At 34.4% G+C, this 21,299-nt stretch overlaps 5 protein-coding genes across 11 annotated transcripts in view; 3 read left to right on the top strand and 2 right to left on the bottom strand.

Moving 5' to 3' along the window:
* The window catches only part of LOC129575661 (matrix metalloproteinase-14), a 29,477-nt gene extending 23,819 nt beyond the window's left edge, over positions 1-5,658 (top strand). For 3 of the 6 annotated variants that reach the window (XM_055459545.1, XM_055459544.1, XM_055459547.1), the window contains one exon: positions 4,355-5,658. In XM_055459545.1, coding sequence (XP_055315520.1) covers positions 4,355-4,479 — 125 coding nt within the window. In that variant the 3' untranslated portion in view covers positions 4,480-5,658. The other 3 variants (XR_008688818.1, XR_008688817.1, XM_055459546.1) reach the window with 2 other exon arrangements.
* Positions 5,659-5,673: 15 nt separating this feature from the next.
* On the bottom strand, positions 5,674-8,587 carry LOC129575664 (uncharacterized). Of its 2 annotated transcripts, XM_055459550.1 has the most exons (5): positions 8,438-8,587; positions 8,005-8,373; positions 7,387-7,932; positions 6,977-7,306; positions 5,674-6,900 (listed from the first exon to the last, which is right to left on the bottom strand). In XM_055459550.1, exons 3-5 carry the CDS (start codon positions 7,470-7,472, stop codon positions 6,621-6,623), a joined length of 696 nt encoding a protein of 231 aa, XP_055315525.1. In that variant the 5' UTR covers positions 7,473-7,932; positions 8,005-8,373; positions 8,438-8,587; the 3' UTR covers positions 5,674-6,620. The 2 variants fall into 2 exon arrangements, with proteins under 2 accessions (XP_055315525.1, XP_055315526.1); XM_055459551.1 differs by lacking the exons at positions 8,005-8,373; positions 8,438-8,587 and having other exon boundaries at positions 6,231-6,900; positions 6,977-7,303; positions 7,387-7,556.
* A 6-nt stretch (positions 8,588-8,593) lies between these two features.
* On the top strand, positions 8,594-12,586 carry LOC129575660 (uncharacterized). Its single transcript, XM_055459543.1, has 10 exons — positions 8,594-9,688; positions 9,837-10,013; positions 10,097-10,287; positions 10,375-10,618; positions 10,778-10,904; positions 11,178-11,471; positions 11,556-11,688; positions 11,769-11,915; positions 12,015-12,148; positions 12,224-12,586. Exons 1-10 carry the CDS (start codon positions 9,474-9,476, stop codon positions 12,362-12,364), a joined length of 1,803 nt encoding a protein of 600 aa, XP_055315518.1. The 5' UTR covers positions 8,594-9,473; the 3' UTR covers positions 12,365-12,586.
* A 122-nt stretch (positions 12,587-12,708) lies between these two features.
* Positions 12,709-14,389, top strand: LOC129575663 (uncharacterized; the record flags this gene model as incomplete). Its single annotated transcript, XM_055459549.1, has 4 exons — positions 12,709-13,314; positions 13,377-13,542; positions 13,606-13,902; positions 13,985-14,389. Coding segments are annotated over exons 1-4 (1,188 nt in total), but the record flags the coding sequence as incomplete, so codon positions are not given.
* A 37-nt stretch (positions 14,390-14,426) lies between these two features.
* Positions 14,427-16,736, bottom strand: LOC129575659 (RNA-binding protein 28). The gene is made up of 5 exons (XM_055459542.1): positions 16,583-16,736; positions 15,730-16,505; positions 15,268-15,639; positions 15,035-15,193; positions 14,427-14,932 (listed from the first exon to the last, which is right to left on the bottom strand). The coding sequence occupies exons 1-5, from the start codon at positions 16,617-16,619 to the stop codon at positions 14,432-14,434; spliced, it is 1,845 nt and encodes a 614-aa protein (XP_055315517.1). The 5' UTR covers positions 16,620-16,736; the 3' UTR covers positions 14,427-14,431.
* Between the last annotated feature and the right edge of the window lie 4,563 nt (positions 16,737-21,299).

The following is a 21,299-nucleotide window of genomic DNA, read 5'->3' as shown; positions in this document are numbered from 1 at the left end:
AATAGTTTGACAAATACAATTCAATGGTCGGTTTCGCTAATCTACATTAAATACTTAAATTATTAATTAAATTGCATTTTTATCAAATTTTTTTTCATCACTCAAAACATAAAAAGAAAAATGCAACGAAAAAAATGACAAATTTACCATTTTTTTTTTATCCTTTTCCACTTTTCTTCTTCCTATAAAAGCTTTTCATTTCACGCAATACCTTTGATTTGATTTGGGACATAAACCAAAATATTTCTTATGAGTAAAGTTGCTTCAGCATCTTTTCAATCACATATTTTCACCTGCTTACAATAAGTTATAGTAATTGTAATGGTAATGGTAATGGGTATATATAAATACTTAACACAAAAGTGAAATTGTCTGAAAGAGAAAAGGATAAAACTTGAAAATACATACAAAACGAGTAAACAAACGAGAAACACATTGAGCACTCATTGTTTATTAATTAGCGAATTTTGAACATATACAAATTTCGACACTGATGCACTCTGAACTTTGGCACACAATTATGAAAATAAAAGCAAAGCCATTCACTTCATTATATATACATACACTAGGGTGTTTTTCATAACCCGAAAAAGAGAAATTAAAGAGGAAAAAATTCTGTATCAACTAATGGTGTTCACACGTTGAAAAAAAGGTGTTGCGCTAATTTTACGTTAAAATATTGGCGAGGGAAAGAAAAACACGGAGTAAACAATATATTTAGGAGTGTCGCAGTTAAAAAATGATTTCCGATCAAAAATCAGTTGGTTTGAGTGCAGTTGTATTGTTTTATAGTCTATAGCGCTTGCTCTTTTCTCACTTGGCAATCGGCGTAGAAGAACGACAGAGAAAATGCACGTCATTTGAGTAAGAGCATAGCTCATAACGTATTAGGAGTGTTGACGTTAAACAAATACATAGAACAATACAGTCACACCGATTTGCATTATGCGAAGTATTCTGCACAAAAGGACACATACAAATCTGTGTGACTGTATTGCCGCTCGTCGCTCTGATCGCAAATTTAGCATGCTCATCAACGTCACAATTTTCAGTGGTAGTTGTGAAGTTAGTGGCTAGGCACCGTCTCTTTCCAACACTATTCACACTTTTTGAAGTGATCGTTCAAAGTACTCAACGGAAATGGTGTGAAACATCTTACGCACAATCGCGATGTTCTCTTTTTCGGCGTTCGAAAAAAAACCTATAGGGTGATCCGAAAAAAAAATTTGTCAACCTTTTACCGGCTTTAAAGTATCGATTAAAGTCTCTCAAAGCGACGCCAATTTGTCTTAAAAAAATTTGGATGGATGCAATAGAGTTAGTGGACAAAGTATCGAAAACCCGTGGCAAATTTTGCTGGCGAAAAATGTATCGGGTGATTTTGAAAGCGATTTTTCCTCGGATTGTTCTCTCAATGCTAATAGTTTTACGCATGAATTCATGATTTTTGCCACCATCAGGTTGAATAAATGACTACGCGCCACATTTTTCACCGATGAAATTTACTGTAGATTTTTTATATTTTTTCCAACTAGTTTTTTTGTATCAACCCTATTTTCTCTTTTCCTCACAAAAGACAAATTAACGTCGCTATAGGGGGCTTCAATCGCTAGTTCATAGCCCGATAATCGACAAAAAGTTTACACTTTTATTTTCTACACTGTCCTATCTCAACTATAGTACCCTTTGAGATATTTATTATTCTGAATATTTGTTCACTCTTCTTTTTATTTGAATTCTTGTTTGCTTATGACACCAGACGATGTAAACTATTCAAAGGTAGTGTAGTGCATCACCATACAGGGTGGACCAGAATAACTGTCACTTTTATTTTTATAAATCACACATTTTTTAATATAATACTTATTTTTGCATACGGTAGATATGGTCAAAATATTTTTATTTCAGCCACCAGATTTGGTGATCCAAATTTTTTGGCCGAGTTGCAGACATAGACGTGGCGAAAAAAAAATAAACTCGGCCAAAATTTTGGAAAACCAAATCTGGTGACTCAAATAAAAATATTTTGACCATATTGTAGGTATGCATGAATAAGTACTCAATTATCTTGAAAAATTTGCGATTTATGTCTAAAAAATAAAAGTGACATTTATTCTGGCCCACCCTATACTTTATTTATATTTTTTCGTAGTTGTTGTTTTTGTTCACATCGCACGATCAATCTAAATATTTTATGGTATTTTTCCTTTCACAGCGTAGAAATGTCCACACAGTTTTCCAACTCATACTCTCAGCACCAAAATACACATTCACACACACACACACACACTCTCTCTCTTTAATATGGCAGAAATGTGTAGACCACAAAAGATCTTTATTATTTTTCATCGTTATTGCGAGTAAAACTATCTCAAAATTCCATTCTCTCATTAGGAAGATAGAGACTACGTAGTTTTTCACTTTATAACAGTAGTAAACATTCTCCAAACACGTTGAAGGTTCAAATTGGATCAAACTCCGCACTTTTCCCCAATTCCAAATTACCGATCTCCTGTCCATCCAAATTATATCAAAATTGTTCCTTTTTAAGTTTATCTTCTTGATGTAAACAACCTCCTTTTTTGTTCTAGCAAACTGAGTGTGTGTTCATATTTTTTAGGCTCAAATCATGGAAGTTAAAAACAAAAACAAACTGATAGATACAAGATTGATAGATGCGCATAAAATGATTGTCACATTCTTCAGTTTCACACGAAAAAAAAAAAACGGAAGAATAAAATCAAACCGAAAAACACCCTTAGATGCACTTCACAAAAAAAATCTTTTTTTAAACGTAAAATTCCATTATAACCTATTATTTGATCGCATTAAATAATAGGACATAAATAGAAGAAAATAAATAGTTCTTTTTTCAAAGAACAAAAAACTCAAAAATGTATGTGAAATCGTCGAAAGAGATTGCGGTTCAGCAAAACACGTGCCAAGCACACGAATGTATGTTTTTTTTTTAAATTTATTTATTTATGTTTAGTTTTTTTTTTTTTCTAAACAAGAATGTTTGGACGGAAACATTGCAAAAAAAGTTTCATTTTATATTTGTTCCAAAATTTAGTTGCTGCGAAATAAATAACTGTTGACGAGAATGTGAAAATTAAAGATCAAATTGGGATTCAGAAAAATGCAACATTTTTTGTGTTGTTGTTCTCAATAAAGCAGCGGAAATGTCGTCACACGCATAGATGTAGCATTTCGCTTGATTAAGCGATTCGCTAGTTGCCGAAACATCGTCTATGCAGTGCACTCGATATATCACGTGAAATCCCAATATTCGGTTAGCCGAATGACCTATGGCTACTACGATAAAGTACGATATTATATCTAACGTGAATTGCGTACGCGCGGCGTCGCCACGGCGATACAGCTACAACAACAATAACACGTATTTCCAATGTAAACTAAGATGAGCTCTACTGACACGACACTTGTGGTGATAGTTGAAGATTTCAATCACATAAGCGTATGCATGGCCGATAATCAAGTAGCCTTTTGCGCAAACCGTATAAATCTCACTCTAGCGTGTCTGTATATATTGACCGCTCAACGTTTGTTGCGTGTATAGCCACTAGAGGCAGGTCGAATGTTGTCGTGAGTATGAATTTCATAGCCGCGGGCGTCGCAAATGAAATCATACTTCAACTAACCGAATATTGGGATTTCAAGTGATATATCGAATGCTTTGCATAGACGATGTTTCGGCAACTAACGAATCGCCAAATTAAGCGAAATGCTACATCTAAGCGTGTGACGACAAGTCCGCTGCTCCATTGAGTTGTTATTGCACTTTTAAACAATTTTGTTGTTGTATTCTTCAGTGATATTCTCTTTTTGAATCGATTCGAACACAAACACACACACACACACCTACTTGTGCAACTTTCTATCTCTCAAGTTTGTCTCTATTTCAATTCATTATATTTATGGTCCCTTGAATTGACTCATGGAATTCAGCAACAGTTATTTATTAACTAATGTCAAAGTATTTTTGTTTTTCTGCACTTGTTCACATTTCGATGTCTGGCTTCTGCTTCTTTCATGCCAATGTCAAAAAACTATGAATCAACAAAGCCAAACCAAAAAATGTATCGCATGCATATTAATATGAATTCTGTTATTCAGCTCACACCGAATTTTGGCCATTGACACCACCAAATCAAGCACCAATTTTATTCCAAATACACAAAAAACAATCACACAACAAACAAAATTCAGTAACACATTTAAATGATAGCCATTTCAACTATATGTATAATTTTTTTTTTTTTAATTTTTTTATCTTGCTTCTTTTCATACAATTTAACAATATAAATCAAACCGAAAAATAAAAAATGCACAGCTGGTACCGATGAACGACCTGCCCACGATGATTACAGCGGATCTGGAAATCAACATCACATTCTAGCCAGTGCTTTACTCACATCAATGCTATTGTCAATTTTGGGTAGATTCATCTATTGCTAAATAATTAAAAAAAAAAAAAAAACCAAACTGACCACAATTCTACCCCGTCAAGCAATATATGTTTGCAGACAAGACAAAATATTGAGAAGCATAAAATTGACTTACATATTAAGGAAATGCCAAAAACAAATACCATACACATACCAGTGTAAAAGTGAGAGAGACAAGAAATCATGGATTTAACATTTAATTCCGCCATTTTTTTTAAAAAACTAAATCGAATTGTCCAAAATCATAAATTTAGATGTTAAAAACGAATAGATAGGATTTTAGAATGGAAACAACCAATTAAACTGAAAATATTATGATCATAAGGATTTTATGTAATTGATAAACTTCAGTGCTTTAGAAATAGGTAGGCATGTTTTTCTCTTGTGTTTCGAATTTAAAAATGATTTCTTCAATTGAATTTAAAAAAAAAAAAAAAAACACCTTTAGGCTCTGTTAAAACAAAGTATTCATTTGACAAAATAACGTGTAGAATCCAAACTGTGCGAGCAACAGTTTGAACGTACAAAGGAAACAGTCAAAGGCTCAAGGACACAATTTTCCCGATGAATCACTTACAGTCTATTATTTAAAATTTCTTCCGTACGACAAATGCACAGTAAAATACACACATTGACATCAATTTTTCGAATGTCAAAATCATTGCAACTACTATTTTAGAAATATAAACCAGAATGCGCATTCCATATAAAATATTAGCTTTGAACAATCGACTGCATGTTAATAAGATTTTAAAAGCCTATTTATTGCGCAAACATGTTCGATTTGTATATCATGCGCGCAATTGATTGTCACATCGATCGCAATTAACTATTTCTTTTTTTTAACATCTGTTCATAAATTTTTTTCAAGAATCAAATACTCAATTTTTTTTCTATTCGGTGTCTTTTTTTTTTCATACTAATGAAGTGGCAACTAAGAGAGAAAATTCCATAATTTTGTATGTGTATTGATGTAGTATAAGAAAGTGTGCATCCAAATAAATAATTCTCTGATTTTAATTTTTGCACAAGTACACAAAAATTTCATTAGATCAGGAAATACAATGAATCCATAACGCGCAATCACCCTGGTGTTCTGCATTCGATTTAATTACATCCAAAACTCCTACTTCCTGCCAGACAAAAAAAAAATGGTTCTGATTCACGTTTTAGTGACGTCCAATTAAAATTTTTTTTAATGAAACACAATAACCATCAGCAATCAGATTTTATTTTCTTAATTCGAATGCCGTATAACAAAATTACATCGATTTAAAATTTTACCTCAAATACTAGCCGATTGTTCCGAATTTTTGAATGTGTTATCAATTTAGTTAGAGTTTGGAACGAGATTCGGGTATTGTACAATTAAAGAAAATAGTTATGGCTGGATACAAGGACAGGCATACAAATTAAGGAAAACGTTTACGGAAACATTGCATTAATCTCCCTTTTCTCCATTTGATCGCATCCCCAGTTTTTTTTTTTCACTATTTTTCTTCAAATCTAACATTGAAGTAATTAAATAAATGAACGAACTGTCAAGATGAAAAAAACAACAATAAATTAAAGCAATTATCAAAGCGATTGTAGGACCAATTAAATGAACATTTATCAATTAATTTAAGTGTAAGTAATGTAATAAATGACAGTATTTCGAATAATTATATTTTTTTATATAAAGCCGAATTGCTGTGAATAGATAACAAGAAGAAAAGAAGAAGAAAATTTTATCAGATGAAATAAGGAAATCAATCGTAGTACATTTTTAAGCTGTATAGCTCGGAACAAACTGTCGTTTAATATGGAAAAACAAATTATTTTGATTGTTTTTAGCATTTTATAGAAATAGCAAAAGAGGTGTTTTCGTTTTGTTTCGTTTTGCGATTTGAAGTCCTCTCTTTTGATTTCCTCATGATAAAAACGCAGTTTTCCAGAGTTCATATTTAAAAACATTTTGTAAACTACGAAAAAAATCGAAAATAAAGAAATATTTGAAAAAAAAAAAAAACAAACAAAATTACTTTTGACTTTAAAGAAATTTACTACAGTTTCACTATTTGACTGTACAATATAGCGTTGGTAATTGAGCATATTTGTCAATAAAGCATTAACAGTATGTTTTCCCCTCTGAAAAAAATTGATAAATATTCAACGCTTCGGTGGATCTAACTGTTTGATTTTCCTAGCATATTTTGCTGTGTTTGGAAACATTTCATAGAACTGAACCGGTTTCTCGAAACATTTTATCGTCAAAAATATATGTGTGTCTTTCACTCTGTAAAATGAAGCGGTCTCGAAACCTGGCTTTATCAATTTTCCCAATAGATTTCTGCCCCATCCTGACGACTTCTTGTCTTTGATATCACCTTTCACGAAACAAAACTTCCGAGTGAGCAAAGGTAACGAACTTGGAAATATTGCAGTGTACCTGAAAATTGAATATTATGGCAATGAGTTTTTTTTTTTTTCCATTAAGGTAGGTTTTCATTGCATTTAGTACATACTCTTTCCCGTTGTTATAAATACGTAATGGAATAGATCGACAAAAATATAATATGATTATGCTAGCAATAGCGGCCGTCCCCATAACGCCAAGTTGAAATGAGGAAACCTGTTCAATTAGTTCCGTATTGTCACCGTAAAAACGATCGAAAGTATATTGCAGAAGAAATGCCGGACATGTGAATGCACCGAAAGCACCGAAAGATGTGGCTGTCATGAGCAAACTGTTATTTGGAGGTTTGTATATCAATTGAAATTTATTGTCTATGCCATCCTTCTTTCTCTGCCGGTCCATCAAGCTCAAAGATCCACTGTTACCGGCAAACCATCTTCTGTAACATGAAATAAAAAAAATGTTACAGATGAGTAATAACGCTAAAATATGTGTGTTTACTTGATTTTAGGATCTAACCTGTGGATGAAGAAGTGATGTGGTGATTTTGCGTAAAATTTTATAACGGCATATTTATTAATGTTGCTAAGTGAGACGACATTCATTGTTATCGCGAAAATTTCACTATACGCACATCACGTACTATTGTCACCAGTATGGATTTTGACAGTTTCTTATATGTTGTTCTGCGCTCTATCGCAATTTGAGAAATGTCAAAATATTCATTCAAACTGAATGCCGCCAAAATTATGATGAAATCGAATGTTTTTTGCTCATTACCTTCGTTCGAAACGATTTTTTTTTTTATTATTCAGACTATTTTACAACGATTAACATGTCAATTATTATCATTTATATTTTCTGGAATCAGATTTGTTCAGCATATCGAAAAGATCGGAGCTCTTGCGAAATCTGTCGGGTATAAGCAGCATCGTTCGACCATTGATTTTGTATGTAAGTCCTCTGAAAAATGATAATGCTTTGAAATGCTCTTTCAATTGGCCTTCTTGGAAATGTAGCTGATTATTAAACCTAGGTACAAAACCTGGTATTATAGCAACGTAACTGAAAAAAAAATAAACTTAAAATTTAGAATCGGACATGGAATTTGAATCAAAACTGTTGCTGGATACTCACGATTTTTTATAGCGATAGACTCGAAGTGCAATTATGTGACAACATCGAAATATAATAATATTTGTAGCCATGAGTGCGGCGGCAAACCACACCACATCATCTTGAGATGCAGCCTGAGTGCCAATGAAATGAAAGGGTTCGTGTGAAACTTGACTTAGCTTATTGTACAGCCAAACACACGGTACAAATACGCTGGTGATTATTGCCGCTGATTTGCCCATGTTCAATGTGTAATGCAATGGCATTTTATAGATCATTTCGTACTCCAGTGGAATCTGATCCATTCGCTTATAGAAATCTTCATGTTTGATTCGCAATGTTTTTGTGAGCACTTGCTTCAATGACCTTTGGCTGGTTTGAATGCTTCGTCTAAAAAAATCAATTGAATTTTTTTTTGATTCGATTTTTTTTGTCTTATTTAACAATGACTTACTCCGGCTGCCATGTGTTCCAAATAATGCATTTTCCAAAATTACTAGCTTTTGCCACTCGTGAAAATAGATTCATCGTTGAATATTAAAAAACCGCACAAAATGGGTTATGTTTCATTTTTGCAATACCTAGAATAGTTATGACACGTTCACAGTATAGATCAAAGTTAAAAGTATTCGGATAGAGATTTTGCTTAAATTTTTATTTATTGCTAGTTTGTTTATATTCTCTTTGTCTTTATCATGTGCAAACTCTCAAATTTCGATCCATTTGAATGTTAAACCAAAAACTTAGAATATTTCCCAAGATACAAGTTTGAGTCGATTAACTGAAACATGGTTATTTGATTTTCAGGGGACCATCAAATCAATGCGTTTTCTCAAAATGAGTACTGAACAGCACACTTCATCAAATCAACGCTCGATTTATCAGAAAAACGTATCCGATTAAATTTGATTAGTGATTAAAATGAAATAATAATTTAAAAAAAAAGTAAACATAAGGTTCCATCCACATGGGATGCTTCCACTTTCCAGTTAATTCGATCCGGCTGTGCTCGGTGCGTACTAGATTTTTGTTTTGAAAACTGAGCTCTATAATGATGGCGACACCATTTTGATTTTTATGAACCAAACCAAGCATAATGTCAAAACAGCACCGAAATTTTAGAGTTTTTTTTTTTTGAAAGCACTAGTGATACACGGTATTAAAGTAGATTTTGTAATAAATAAGTGTGTTCATAATAACCGGAAAATATTGAAACAAAAAACAATTTAAAGTCAATAGATCGGGCGATATTCTAATAAAATATCGTTACATTCATTGCGTCAATTGTTAATTGAGTGAATACCGCATACATTTGATATTTTGAATGGAATGAAAAAAAAAAAAATTGTGACAAAGCATAGTTTCGCATTGAATATTTACTAGATCAGTTGTTCGGTAGCCCAGACTATTTTTGTTTCGAATTTCGTGCATGTGTGAGAAACAGTTAGCGCTCGTGTAAATCACATCGGAAGACCTAATATCGACACAAAATGAAGCGACATGGAGATGATATGGCCAATAAAAATAAACGATTCTCATTCACAAGCGATAATCGTCCACCATTGCAGCCGTCACCTTCAAGCAGCAGCTCATACTATTCATATCAATCACCAATGTGGGTCGATCCACGTACCGATCCAAAAAACCATGCAAATATGAATATGTTCCAGCCGCAAAATATGATGATGCAGTGGAGTAGTCCAAGGTATTGTTATTATTTCCATTTAAATTTTCAATCTGATTTCAAGTGTTCTCACATTCGCATACTTTATACGAAATTTCACAACGAACCTACCCTTAAGTATTTAACTCATGCCTTGATCACGTGTTTAATGTTGATGTTTGAATTGCAGTGCGGCGATATACAATCCGATGCAGCCACCACCACCTCTGCCTTTGAATAGACCACCAGAGCTAGAAACACCCCCACCTCCTCCACCGCATAATTCGATGAACCCTCGCAGAAATGCGAATATGAATAATAATATGCGTCGCACACCTAGGAATTCACTTCGGCCAGATCAACAAGGGTATTTGTCCTTTGAAATTATCTTGCACAGAAACAAACACAATAACCAAAACAAAAATAATAATTTCATATTATTTTATGTAGGTATATGAATTTAGGACCGTATAAAAAGAACCCAAATCATCAAAATCAACAAAATCATCAAAATCATCAGAATCATCAGAATCATAATAATCAGAAAAATGGTCCTAATTCCAATTCAAATATGGGACCAGGCACATCGACTAAACCTAACAAACCGAACGATGGCAAAGTAGACGATAGTGCTCCGAAACGTAAGTGGCTCTAAGCCGCTATTGGCTTGTGGCTTATTACTTGTGTCGCGCATTTCTAAACCGGTTACTATTCGTTTTCTATTTCAGCTGCACTTAAGGTTAACAAAAAAGCTCGCAGAAAACCAATGTCTGAGCGTTACACATGCAAAAAAGAATGGAACAAAGAAGACGCGCATAAAGCATTGACATTGGAAAATGCATACAACCATTTGATTAAAAAAGTTCCAATGTTAATTTTACGATTCCCCGATCCAGAGCTCAATAAAGCATTAATTCACTCATATTCATCCGCAATTGAAACAGTTCATTTTCAACAACCATCCCGAGCCCGGTAAGACAATGATCATCACTTATACAAATTTCCTATTGTAATTGCGATAACATTATCGGTTGTCATGGGCATAATCGAACGAAATCGACACACAAAATAATGAATCATAAATAGACAGTCAATCATTTTTTTTCACCATTCCTTTCTTCTCATCTTCAGATACTGTTTCGTACAATTGAAACCTGATGCCGATATCGAACAAGTGAAAAAAGAAATTTCACAAATTGAATTTGGCACCGGTAATATATCCGTGGAAAATAAAATAACTCGTCACGAAGTTTCTGAAGTAAGGAACAAGAAAATAACCATCTTTTGGGCATTTGCGCATTATGTTTTTAGTTATTGCCGCTCAGCAGATAACATTTCAAAATGTGCTGTTGTTTTTGGTTTGATGTGAAAAATTGATCAGTTGGATAAAGATTAGAACGATCGTTGAGACTAACTGACTTTTTCACTGACTAGCCATTGACAACTAAAGTAAGAAAATGAGGTAAAAAAAACGCAAACGGATAAAAAATTTATCAATAAAAACCATCTAAATCAATCGAATACGAACTAGGTAACGCCCGAGCAACTAGATCCATATACACTGTACGTTGGAAATTTACCAACGAAATTAAATGTTACAATTTTCAAAGAAAAATTTCCAACGGCCAAACGAATCGATATCGGATATGCTCAACGTACAAAATTTACGCGTTACGCATTTTTGCATTACGATTCTGTCGAAGATTCAATGGAAGCATTTAAAAGTACATACAATTTAACGATCGACGCTCGCAGTTTGGTCGTTCGATTTCGACGTAACAAAGGAAGTGTTGGTTTATCGGAGAAGGGCAAAAAGACCAAAAAGGTAAGTCATACATCGCATTTGCACACAGACACCCGAACCAAGAAGAAAAACAAATAAGATAATGATTTGAAATGAATTTTACAGGAGGAAGGAGACGGTGTTGATGGTGACAAAAAAGAAGTTAAGAAACCATCCGGTGCTCCGCTCTTCGATGATGAGATGGTGGATAACAAAGCAAATGTCAAAGAAAAGGCTGAAGAGTTACGGAAACAAGGCTGTTAGTATTCGATGACAAGAAACAAGAAATATTTTCTCAATCATAAGACACTCATTTGGTTTGCTTTCATGTTTTTATAGATGGACTCAATGCAGCAACTGAAGATAATCTACTTGGCACTAATGTTAAACAAGAGCCACTCTCTGACGACGAATGTCATTCCGAAGATGGGTACGGATACGATGGAGACAACGATCCATTCGATGAAGAAGACACCTTTGTTCATAGTATGTTTATAAATAATTTTAAATTTAAATTTTCGTTAACATTTTTTCACATCGAATATCATTGATCGTTTTTCCACTTACAATAATTATCATTATCAGGTGATTATGATGGCAGTGATAATGAATACGATGAGGATAACAACGAGTACGACAACTCTGGATCAAAAGGCTACGGATGTCAACATTGGGAACGAAAAAATCATCCAGACTTGACAAATGTGAAAGAGGAAAAAGTACGTCGACGAAAATGGACAATAAACCATAAAACAGCAATTTTAACTAACATGATTATTTTTATATTTTCACAGCCTGACGATTATGTTGCACCTCCACAAGAGATACCAGAAAGTAAGGCCCCTGACACCGACAAAGACAACGACGATCTGGATGATTTGTTCAATGGTTTGAATCCAGACGATGGACTGGATATTGGATTGGACGATTTTTAAGCAACAACTAGCACAACACATACATAACGACACACTGTTTATGTATTACGTGCGATTCATTATTCACTGAATTGACTATATCCAATAATTTCATTTTTTTTGTTTTCGAAGTTAAAATTTAAAATATGTATTTGAATGGATAAATTAAAAAAAAAAATTGATAATATTAAATTGATGAATAAAAAACACGCAGAAATAAAGGAAAGGAAAGAGATGCATAAATATTAATTTTTTAAAAATCACTTATAAAGAGATATTCACAAAATGGTTGAACACTACTACACGCATAACAACACGAACATAGACAATGTGATCGTACAATGTATACTATTGACAAATATACCGTGTACGTCACGCATCATCACTTCATTCATGTTTCAAGCGCTTTCTGTGAATGCAGTGAAAAAGATCATTTTAAATTCTTTATTCGTTCTTGTTTTTTTATTTGTTTAATGGCTCTGCAAGAAATCACGAGTAAACATCCTTGAATATTACTATAAAAATCACTCTAATCGTCTGGTACAATTGATTTATATTGTTTTTGCTCTCAACCTACTCAAATGTCAGATTTACTTGAGACTTCTGCTCAGTAGATGCAATAGCTCATTTATAATAAGATTAAAGTAAATAATGAATAATATAATAAATAATATGCTATTCGAGAGAATTTTGAGTCATCATGGGAAAATGACCAAAATTGAATGGTTCGATGCTCAGCCGGCATTCGGTAATGGTGAGAATTACAGCAGCAGTTTGACCAAGTTAGATGTTAAATATTCCGATGGAAATGCCATTCAACGCAAGCGATTTATTATGAAAGCCACGCTCGGCGAAAAACTTGTTCGTAGTCGTAATGTTTTTGCCAAAGAGATTTGTATCTACAACGAAATCATTCCTAGAATCGAGAGTGTATTCAAAGCTGCAAACATTCCAACCAAGCTAACTCCAAAGTAGAAAGTGCAATAAATTTTAAATTTTGAACATTTTTTATTAATTATCTAAACTTTTTTAGGTGTTATGACAGTGATGTTCAACAATCATATTTGATATTGGAAGATTTAACATTCGCCAATTACTACACTATTCCTCGGTCACAAGGGCTCAATTTTGATCATATAAAATTATGTCTACGTACACTGGCTTTGTGGCATGCTGCATCCGTTAAGATAATGAACAATGTAAGTGTTCGACCATGACTTGATAAGAGTTTTATATTTATATTTATATTTTTTGTTTTGTAGGAAATACCTTCGTTTTATGACATCTTTTTGATGCCTCATGTAAGTCTCAATGGGTCGCCACACTATAGAACACTCTTTGAAAATGCCGTATCCGCTTGTTCGAAAACATTCGAGAATCATTCGAATCTACAGAAAATCGCCCAAAAATTAAATCAATTGACTAATAGAGTGTTCGAAAAGTGTTGTGTAGCCACTGAACGTTATGACAAGGCGCTAAATGTACTAACACATGGTGATTTATGGTCAAACAATATTATGTTCAGTACAGAGTTAAGCACGGAAACATTGCCGCTCTTTGTGAGTTCCATTTTTTTGCAAACACATTCAATTTTTGTTGCATTATATTGATTTGATTGTGTTGGATTTGATTGATTTTCAGTTGGATTTTCAAATGTCATATTTCGGCTCACCAATCCTCGATGTTTCATATTTACTATTTACATCAGCCAATGATACGGTTACATCTGATGAGTTTAATCAACTCTTCGATTATTACTGTGAACAACTGATTGATGTAATGCTGAAATTGGATTTGCCAACTTCAACCATTCCAAGTAAAATACAACTTCAAAATGAGTTTGATGTGAGAGGTTGTTACGGTGCATTTTTCAGCTTGTTCTCCGTGCCGATGCGTATTTTAGAACATGCAAACGATAATGATGTCAAATTGTTTTTAAACAAATCTCAAGAAGGCCGTGAATTTCGGGAACAAATTTATTCAAACCCCAATGTACAAACACTGCTCATAAATCTGCTCACATATTTTAATAAAAAACATTTCTTGGACTAATATGTTTTCTTTTTATTTAGAAATTAGAATAAGGACTTAATCGACGTACCATTTTGATTTTTTCGGTTTGACCTGCGATTCATCGTTTGAATGCAGAATTTTCAAATATTTATTTACTAACGAATTATCGATATCTTTTGGATTGCGTTTTTTCATTTTCGTTCGATCAATCTGCCGTTTTTCTTGTCGGATTTCTTTTAGCATTTTTTGTTTTCGCAACATTTTCTTGTTGGCTTTGACAGTCTTACTGTGAGATGTATTATCTTCCCGTAATTTCCATTGTGGTCGTGTTTTATATTTGCTCCCCTCTTCAGCTGTTGTTCCAGCAAATTCAGCTAAAATCTCATTATTTTCGTTGGTTTTCGAATTGCTCGAGGATTTTTCAATTTTTCTCAATGATTTTGCACTTGGCTTCACATCGGAGCGTTTATCGGCATTCTTCTTGAACAGTGGATTTTTTTGTTGTGATTTCAGCAAGCGTTTCATTTTGATATTGTGAACAGCGTGATCTTCTATACTGAATGACACGATTGGTCTCTGTCGGATGGAAAATTACAATGTTTTTTTTTTTCTTTATTGCATTGTTCTTATTAAGAAAATAAAAATATTATTCTGAAATGTCTTCGAAAATATACTCACATTATTTTTTCCAAATACTTTTGGATTATTGTTGACTTTGCGTAAACAATTTAAAGCCTCATCATGATTTTTGAAGGATAAAAATCCATATCCTTTCGATTTACCCAACGGATGGCCCAGCGATGGTTTGTTTTCACGCATAACACGACATTCTTTTGGCTGAAAGTAAGTAAATAAATACAAAATCAACAATAACATACCTTCATAACATAGTATACAATAATCGATCTTACTTTTAAGCCACATGCTTTGACGATAACCATTTTAAGTTTTCCACTATCATAGCTTGGTGGTATATTGTGAACTGTCAAACGTTCTTTTGAGACGAAGCGATTTAAATTTTTCAGCGATTGATTCTTGCTCTGTTCTAAACGTAATCGCTTTGCTAAATCGGATGCTGAAACACCTTCAGCTGCCGATGTACCGGCTAAAATGGTGCCTTCTTTTGCTAAATACAGATTGCGTGAATCGCTTGGTTGTTTTTTGTCGGTGTTCTTTTTTTGCTCGATCTCATTACGAGATAACGCTGCTTGGGGATCTAAAACCTGATCAAGCAGTTTAAACGATGTTCCTGCATTCAAACACATGTCCGCCGATTCTTTCGTCTGTAAATATTTAAAAGAAAAAATAACTCGAATAATGCCAAAGGCCAAACTAAGCCTGAAAGATTACCTGTTAAGAACGAATGAATTTACCTTAAACTTCACGAAACCATTTCCCTTACTATGTCCGGAGATTTTATCGATCGTTATAACCGCATAGTACAGAGGTCCGAATTGACGACACACTTTGTATAAATCATCTTTTGTTGAATCGAATGGAATATTTTTGATAAATACAGTACATCCTTCGGCGACGTCATTCGATTTTTGATGGATTGGTTTCTTTTCGTCACCTGTATCACTGTCACTAGCCTCACTAGCCTCACTAGCCTCACTGCCTTCTCCACCATCTAGCTCATCGTTTTCCTGATCGTCGGCCATATCATCGTCATCACCTTCACTTGCTTCCGTGTTTTCCTCCTCGCTTTCCTGTTTGATCTCCTTCTCTTCCGAATCATCTTCAGTTTTGACTTGAACTTTTTTGTTCGACTGTTTCTGCTGTCGTATGTGCTTACCGAATACAGAACGATTAACAGCCCAATCGATAATGATGGGTCGTCCAAACATCTCTTTGCCGTTAGCATGGTGGATTGCTTTTGCTGCATGATTTACTTTGTCATATTGAATGAATGCACATCCCACCAATTTGCCATCTTCACGTTTCAAAATATTACACTCTTTTATCGCACCATATTTGGCGAACACCTTGCTCAAATCACTTTCGCTGATTTTGAATGGCAAATTTCGTAGAATAATTCGAGCCTTCCGAAGTTTCCGTTTCTCTTTCTCCAATTTTCGTTCTTCGACGGTTTTCTTTGGATGAACGAATTTCTTTTTTGCTTTAGCAATGGTACCATTATTATTTTCGGCTGAAAAAAAAAACAGAATGTTTCCATCAAACATATTTTTGAGAAACAATTTTTTGAAAACAATTATTTATATTTACCTGGAATGGTTTGATTTGTGTCCATTTCTTCGTCCATCGTATATTTTGCTATCGCTATATTTTGTATTGTGGTTATGTTATTTCAAATGAGTGAAGTGTCAAAACATCATGGTTTACGCACGTGTGAAACTCTGTTATGTATGTATGTATATGTGTGCCTTGTTTATGTTTTTGTAATCAATGCGACCTCTCTGGGTGGGATGCAAAATTAGTTAAACGTTAAAACTTTTCTTCCGTTCTTTCATATCTAATTGATTATTTAGTTCAGACTTCTTGTGTAGAACGAAAAAGTTTATCTATTATATGGCAACTCGAAGAATACTTTTAATGAAATTGAATACAATTTGCACGCAACCACATCTCCCAAAACACCTGAACACTTATTGTATGCAGCATTTGGCACAAGTATTGTTTTTTAAATGGCATTCTGATTGAATTTCATTGGAATGACGTGAATTGTTGATTCTCTTGTATGCTAGATAAGCTATCGTTCAGCAAACAATTACGCAATGAAACCATTTGATATGATTTGAAGATGCAAATTATTGCCTCCAACTATGATGCATCATTTATAAACGTGACATGCAAACAAATAAGACTATAGTCTATAGACTAATAATAAATAAATAAATAATAAGTGAATGATTTGTTTTTCAATTGAATTGATGATGTATTGATGTTAATATTATGCAATTTTTTCTCCATTCATTCTATGCACAATTGGACTATGACGGTTACTTCTATGGTTAAATCTATCCCCAAAATTCAACCTTGGATATCTCAATGAGAAAAATGACTAGAATGACGTTTGGTTTGGCGCCATCTGCAAGGTGGAAGTATTTTGCAAAACAAATACGTTCTATTGTTGCTGTCATTGGTTGCTGTCATTGATAGTTGGCAGTATATTTATAAAGAAATTTCATAGTTCAGCGTGTACCGTCGAGATTTCGCTTAAATATAGCATAAACATGTGCTCCATATAAAAACATAGGCAAATTTTATCATTGGATATCTGCCTGGAATCGGGTATATCAATGTATAGAGTTAAAAACAATACGGTTGTATTGATATACATTTAGGTTATCTCTGAAGAATATAAAATCAGTCGTTACTTTTTAGTTCCATTGATCATATTAAAATGGTATTGGATTAGGATTAAATAAAATTTCAATGACAATCGTCTGAAATGCAAAATTTTTTTTTTTGACAAATATGACAAACAGCCTTTCTGATCATGAAAATAGTAAACAATACAGCGCCGCCTGGGGACCAAGTGCAATGTGTCATAATTTCAATTCATCATTGTTTTTTGTGTGTTTTTGTTTGTAATTAACCATAAGGCGATAGCTCGAATGAAAATGCGGCAGAAAAAAATCAGCAAAAGCCTTGAATGTTTCAAACGCTTCGGATGGATGGTGCTGGCAGAAGCTCTCTGAAGCACATTAGAAGTGGTGAATGTGATTATGACAGATCATGTTTGTGTTTACGTTTAGAAACGTTGACTATCAAAGTAGAGAATGTTCTGTTAATATAAACCAAAATACCAACATGGCGGGCTAAAATGCTGTCATGGCGGATATCTTTCTCATTAAACTACACATGAAAATATCTCGAAAACGGCTGGGAAAATCGGCAAAATGGACCGCTGGTTTGATGGCCCAAAGTTCAAATCCGGTGGATTTGAGCTCATCCATGGGTTCTCAGGATTTGGCCTGATCCCAGCACTTGCCCTGTGGTGAAATTCCATACAAAACATGAGTGTGACTTGTAAAGATGCTCACAGGAAAGGAAAAGCTGGGAATCAGACCAAATCCTGGGAGCCCATGGATCAGCCCAAATCCACTGGATTTGAGCTTTAGGCCATCAAACCAGCCGGGTGTCTAAACTCCTTTTAGGGAGTGACACCACGGTCCATTTTGCCGATTTTCCCAGCCGTTTTCGAGATATTTCGATGTGTAAGTATTTATTGGTTTTAATTTACCACTTAAGAGGTGAGTTTGGATAAATTAGCAGAAAAGCGTATTAATGTTCGAAATATTCCATCATTCTAAGATATTTTCACTAGAGGCGCTCTTACAAAAATCCATCCATTCAGCCTCCATAAGAAGCAATGTATTGCTATCGGATTACGTAATTAACATCAATATTATTTGCATAGTTTTTTATTGCAATTCTGTCTTGTTTTCATTTGCAACAAAATCTTCCTCATCACCGCGAAATTCGGATGTTGAACGGTTCTGCATACCATTTGTTGTTTTGAAAGGGTTTTATTCCGTATTTCGATTACGATGGTCAATTCAATGTTTCATCATCATGTGCGAAAAGTTGAGGAGAATGATTACCAAACTACACATCTTTTTCCAATCATGAAATTCGAAATGAATTTCACACGAAAAAAAAATTCGGAAAAGTAAAATCTGATTTACAGTTTGAATGAAATGCAATCAACAGATTTCTAACTGTCCAACACTGAAATGCTATTAAATTTATGGAAACGAAAAAGAATGTTCGGAACTTTTCTCGTTCAGGGAGAATTTGATAGTTTCATGATTTCATGTCTGCATCGAGTCGGGGACCATAATGGTGAAACCACTCACCAACTCGACGAGGACGAACGATAAAATGAATAAAATTTGTGCTACTTCTCTCTCTCTCTCTCTCTCTCTCTCTCACTCACTCCTGCTCATTTGATCACTTGCTCGTCGTCGGAAATTGCCGCTAAACTTTTTTTTTAAAGTGGCCACTTGGCAACCACTTTGGACGAATATGCGGTGGAAACTTTTCAGTTGGGAAACATTATGTGAATAACATTGAAATCAATAAATTAATTCAATGCACCAAAATATCTGTCATATTTCCGGAATTCAAAGCGGAGCGAACACAAAGTTAGAATACAATTAAAAATTGTAATGGATAAATTTATGTAGTAAGTAGGTCATTCAGATGAGATATAAGGAGCCTAACTTATATTTTGAAACGGACGGCCTTTTCCCCTCTTCGCCTTCGCATCAAATATTACTCATTACTTTGTGGTTCTCATTTTTTCCCCATAAATTTTATTGAGATTAATGATGTTTCATTTTGGACCCTTTCATTAGCGCGTTTTTTTTCCATATTGGTTTTTATGTTTGCTGTTCTGTAGCATTGCGTTGGCGCGAATTTTATCGAATTAGTGCGTAATGTATGGTATAATACAGTTTTTGTATTCTTATAAAATGCTTAATCGTCTTGTAATTTGTGTTTGAATTTTTCTCTGTGGGAAACTGAAATAATACAAATTGGATTTAATTATTTCGGTCAATTAAGCAATCTCCGAATATCACTGACGATTGCGCTTCGCAAAGGAAAACGGTGTTCGTGGAAAATGTATCGCTGCTTCTGTACTGTACACCGATAAAGGCATATGCATGCGTAATTTGTACGATAAAACTGTACGCAAACGTAGCGCAATGCAAATTTTAACTGAATGTTGTTGTATGTGGGCGCTCACCCACTCCTTTACTTTCCATTGCAAAAGGATACGCACATCTCTCTGTTATCATAGCGCGTACTCCTGCAGTACATATGAAGTTGACACCAGTACCAGCACCAGCACCAGCACCAGCGTATGCATATAAGCACGACAGCGTTTATATAAACAAACTAACAAGCAATAGTTGAAAGAAATTATTTCATGAGTTTTATTATTGCCCTGTCCATTGATGCACGGAGCCTCTATGCACATGCCTATTCCTCTTCGTGCGCTGCTCTCATATAAGAAGTGCTGAGCTTCTCAAATTCGAAAGGCAAAAAATTAAAATAAGAAAAAGAACAACTGCACAAACAATCTACCGCAATGACACATATATGGGAGTTTAGTAGTTTTATGGTTCGCACACTGTTTTCAGTATTGTCAATAGAATAAATACATACATACATTCGACAAAATGTACAATGAGCAGCAACCAGAATAAAAGAAAATCCCCATATAACAAGTGAATTCCAATTCTTGCCTCTCTTTGACTATGCGAACAGCGAACGGCAAAGAGCGTAAAGCAAAAAACATTCTGTATACCAGCGTGTTTAATAGCGAGCGTAGCTGTGGAGCAAAGCATAACCCCATCCATGATCTCTCGGTGCGCGTAATTTCATTCCTTCGAACAAATTTTCGCAAAATAAAAAAGAATCGAAACGCATAATTTTCTCTCATTTCCACATTCACCTATATATCATTGCAGTCTGCAAATCGAATCGAACCGAATATTGCTGAGCTATTAGTATCCATCATACGCACACATCCGTGGGTTGTGCACACACACACATACACATATAAACACACTCAGTACACACGCACACACGCAAACCCACTCACACATCAACGTATTATCCAGCGCGTGAAACAACAACTATAACAACGACAACAGCAAAACTCCAACCAAACTGGTAGCAGCGGCATCACCAAAAAGCAAACGGAATAATACAAAAAGGAGCATCAAAGCAAAATGTAGAACCGTGAATAATATGTTACAGAGGTGCTTTGGCTCCTTTTTCACCCGCTGCTGAAGCTCCATACTGTCACGTTTGGCTCGTGTGTTCTAGCTATCTAGAACGATTGTACGTGCTAGTCAAGTCTTCATATGCGACGCAAGTGTGTGTAAACAAACAAAAACTCGCTGGTTCTCATCTCGCATCGCGCTGAACGCCTGCTTCGCTATGCTACACACAGCATCAGCAGTAA

Source organism: Sitodiplosis mosellana, unplaced genomic scaffold (genome assembly GCF_009176505.1).
Source record: "Sitodiplosis mosellana isolate CC-2019 unplaced genomic scaffold, AAFC_SMos_1.0 Smas_scaffold_6167, whole genome shotgun sequence".
NCBI classification, from domain to species: domain Eukaryota; kingdom Metazoa; phylum Arthropoda; class Insecta; order Diptera; family Cecidomyiidae; genus Sitodiplosis; species Sitodiplosis mosellana.
The sequence above is the reverse complement of the archived record's forward strand: the minus strand, read 5'-3'. Positions and strand labels throughout refer to the sequence as shown.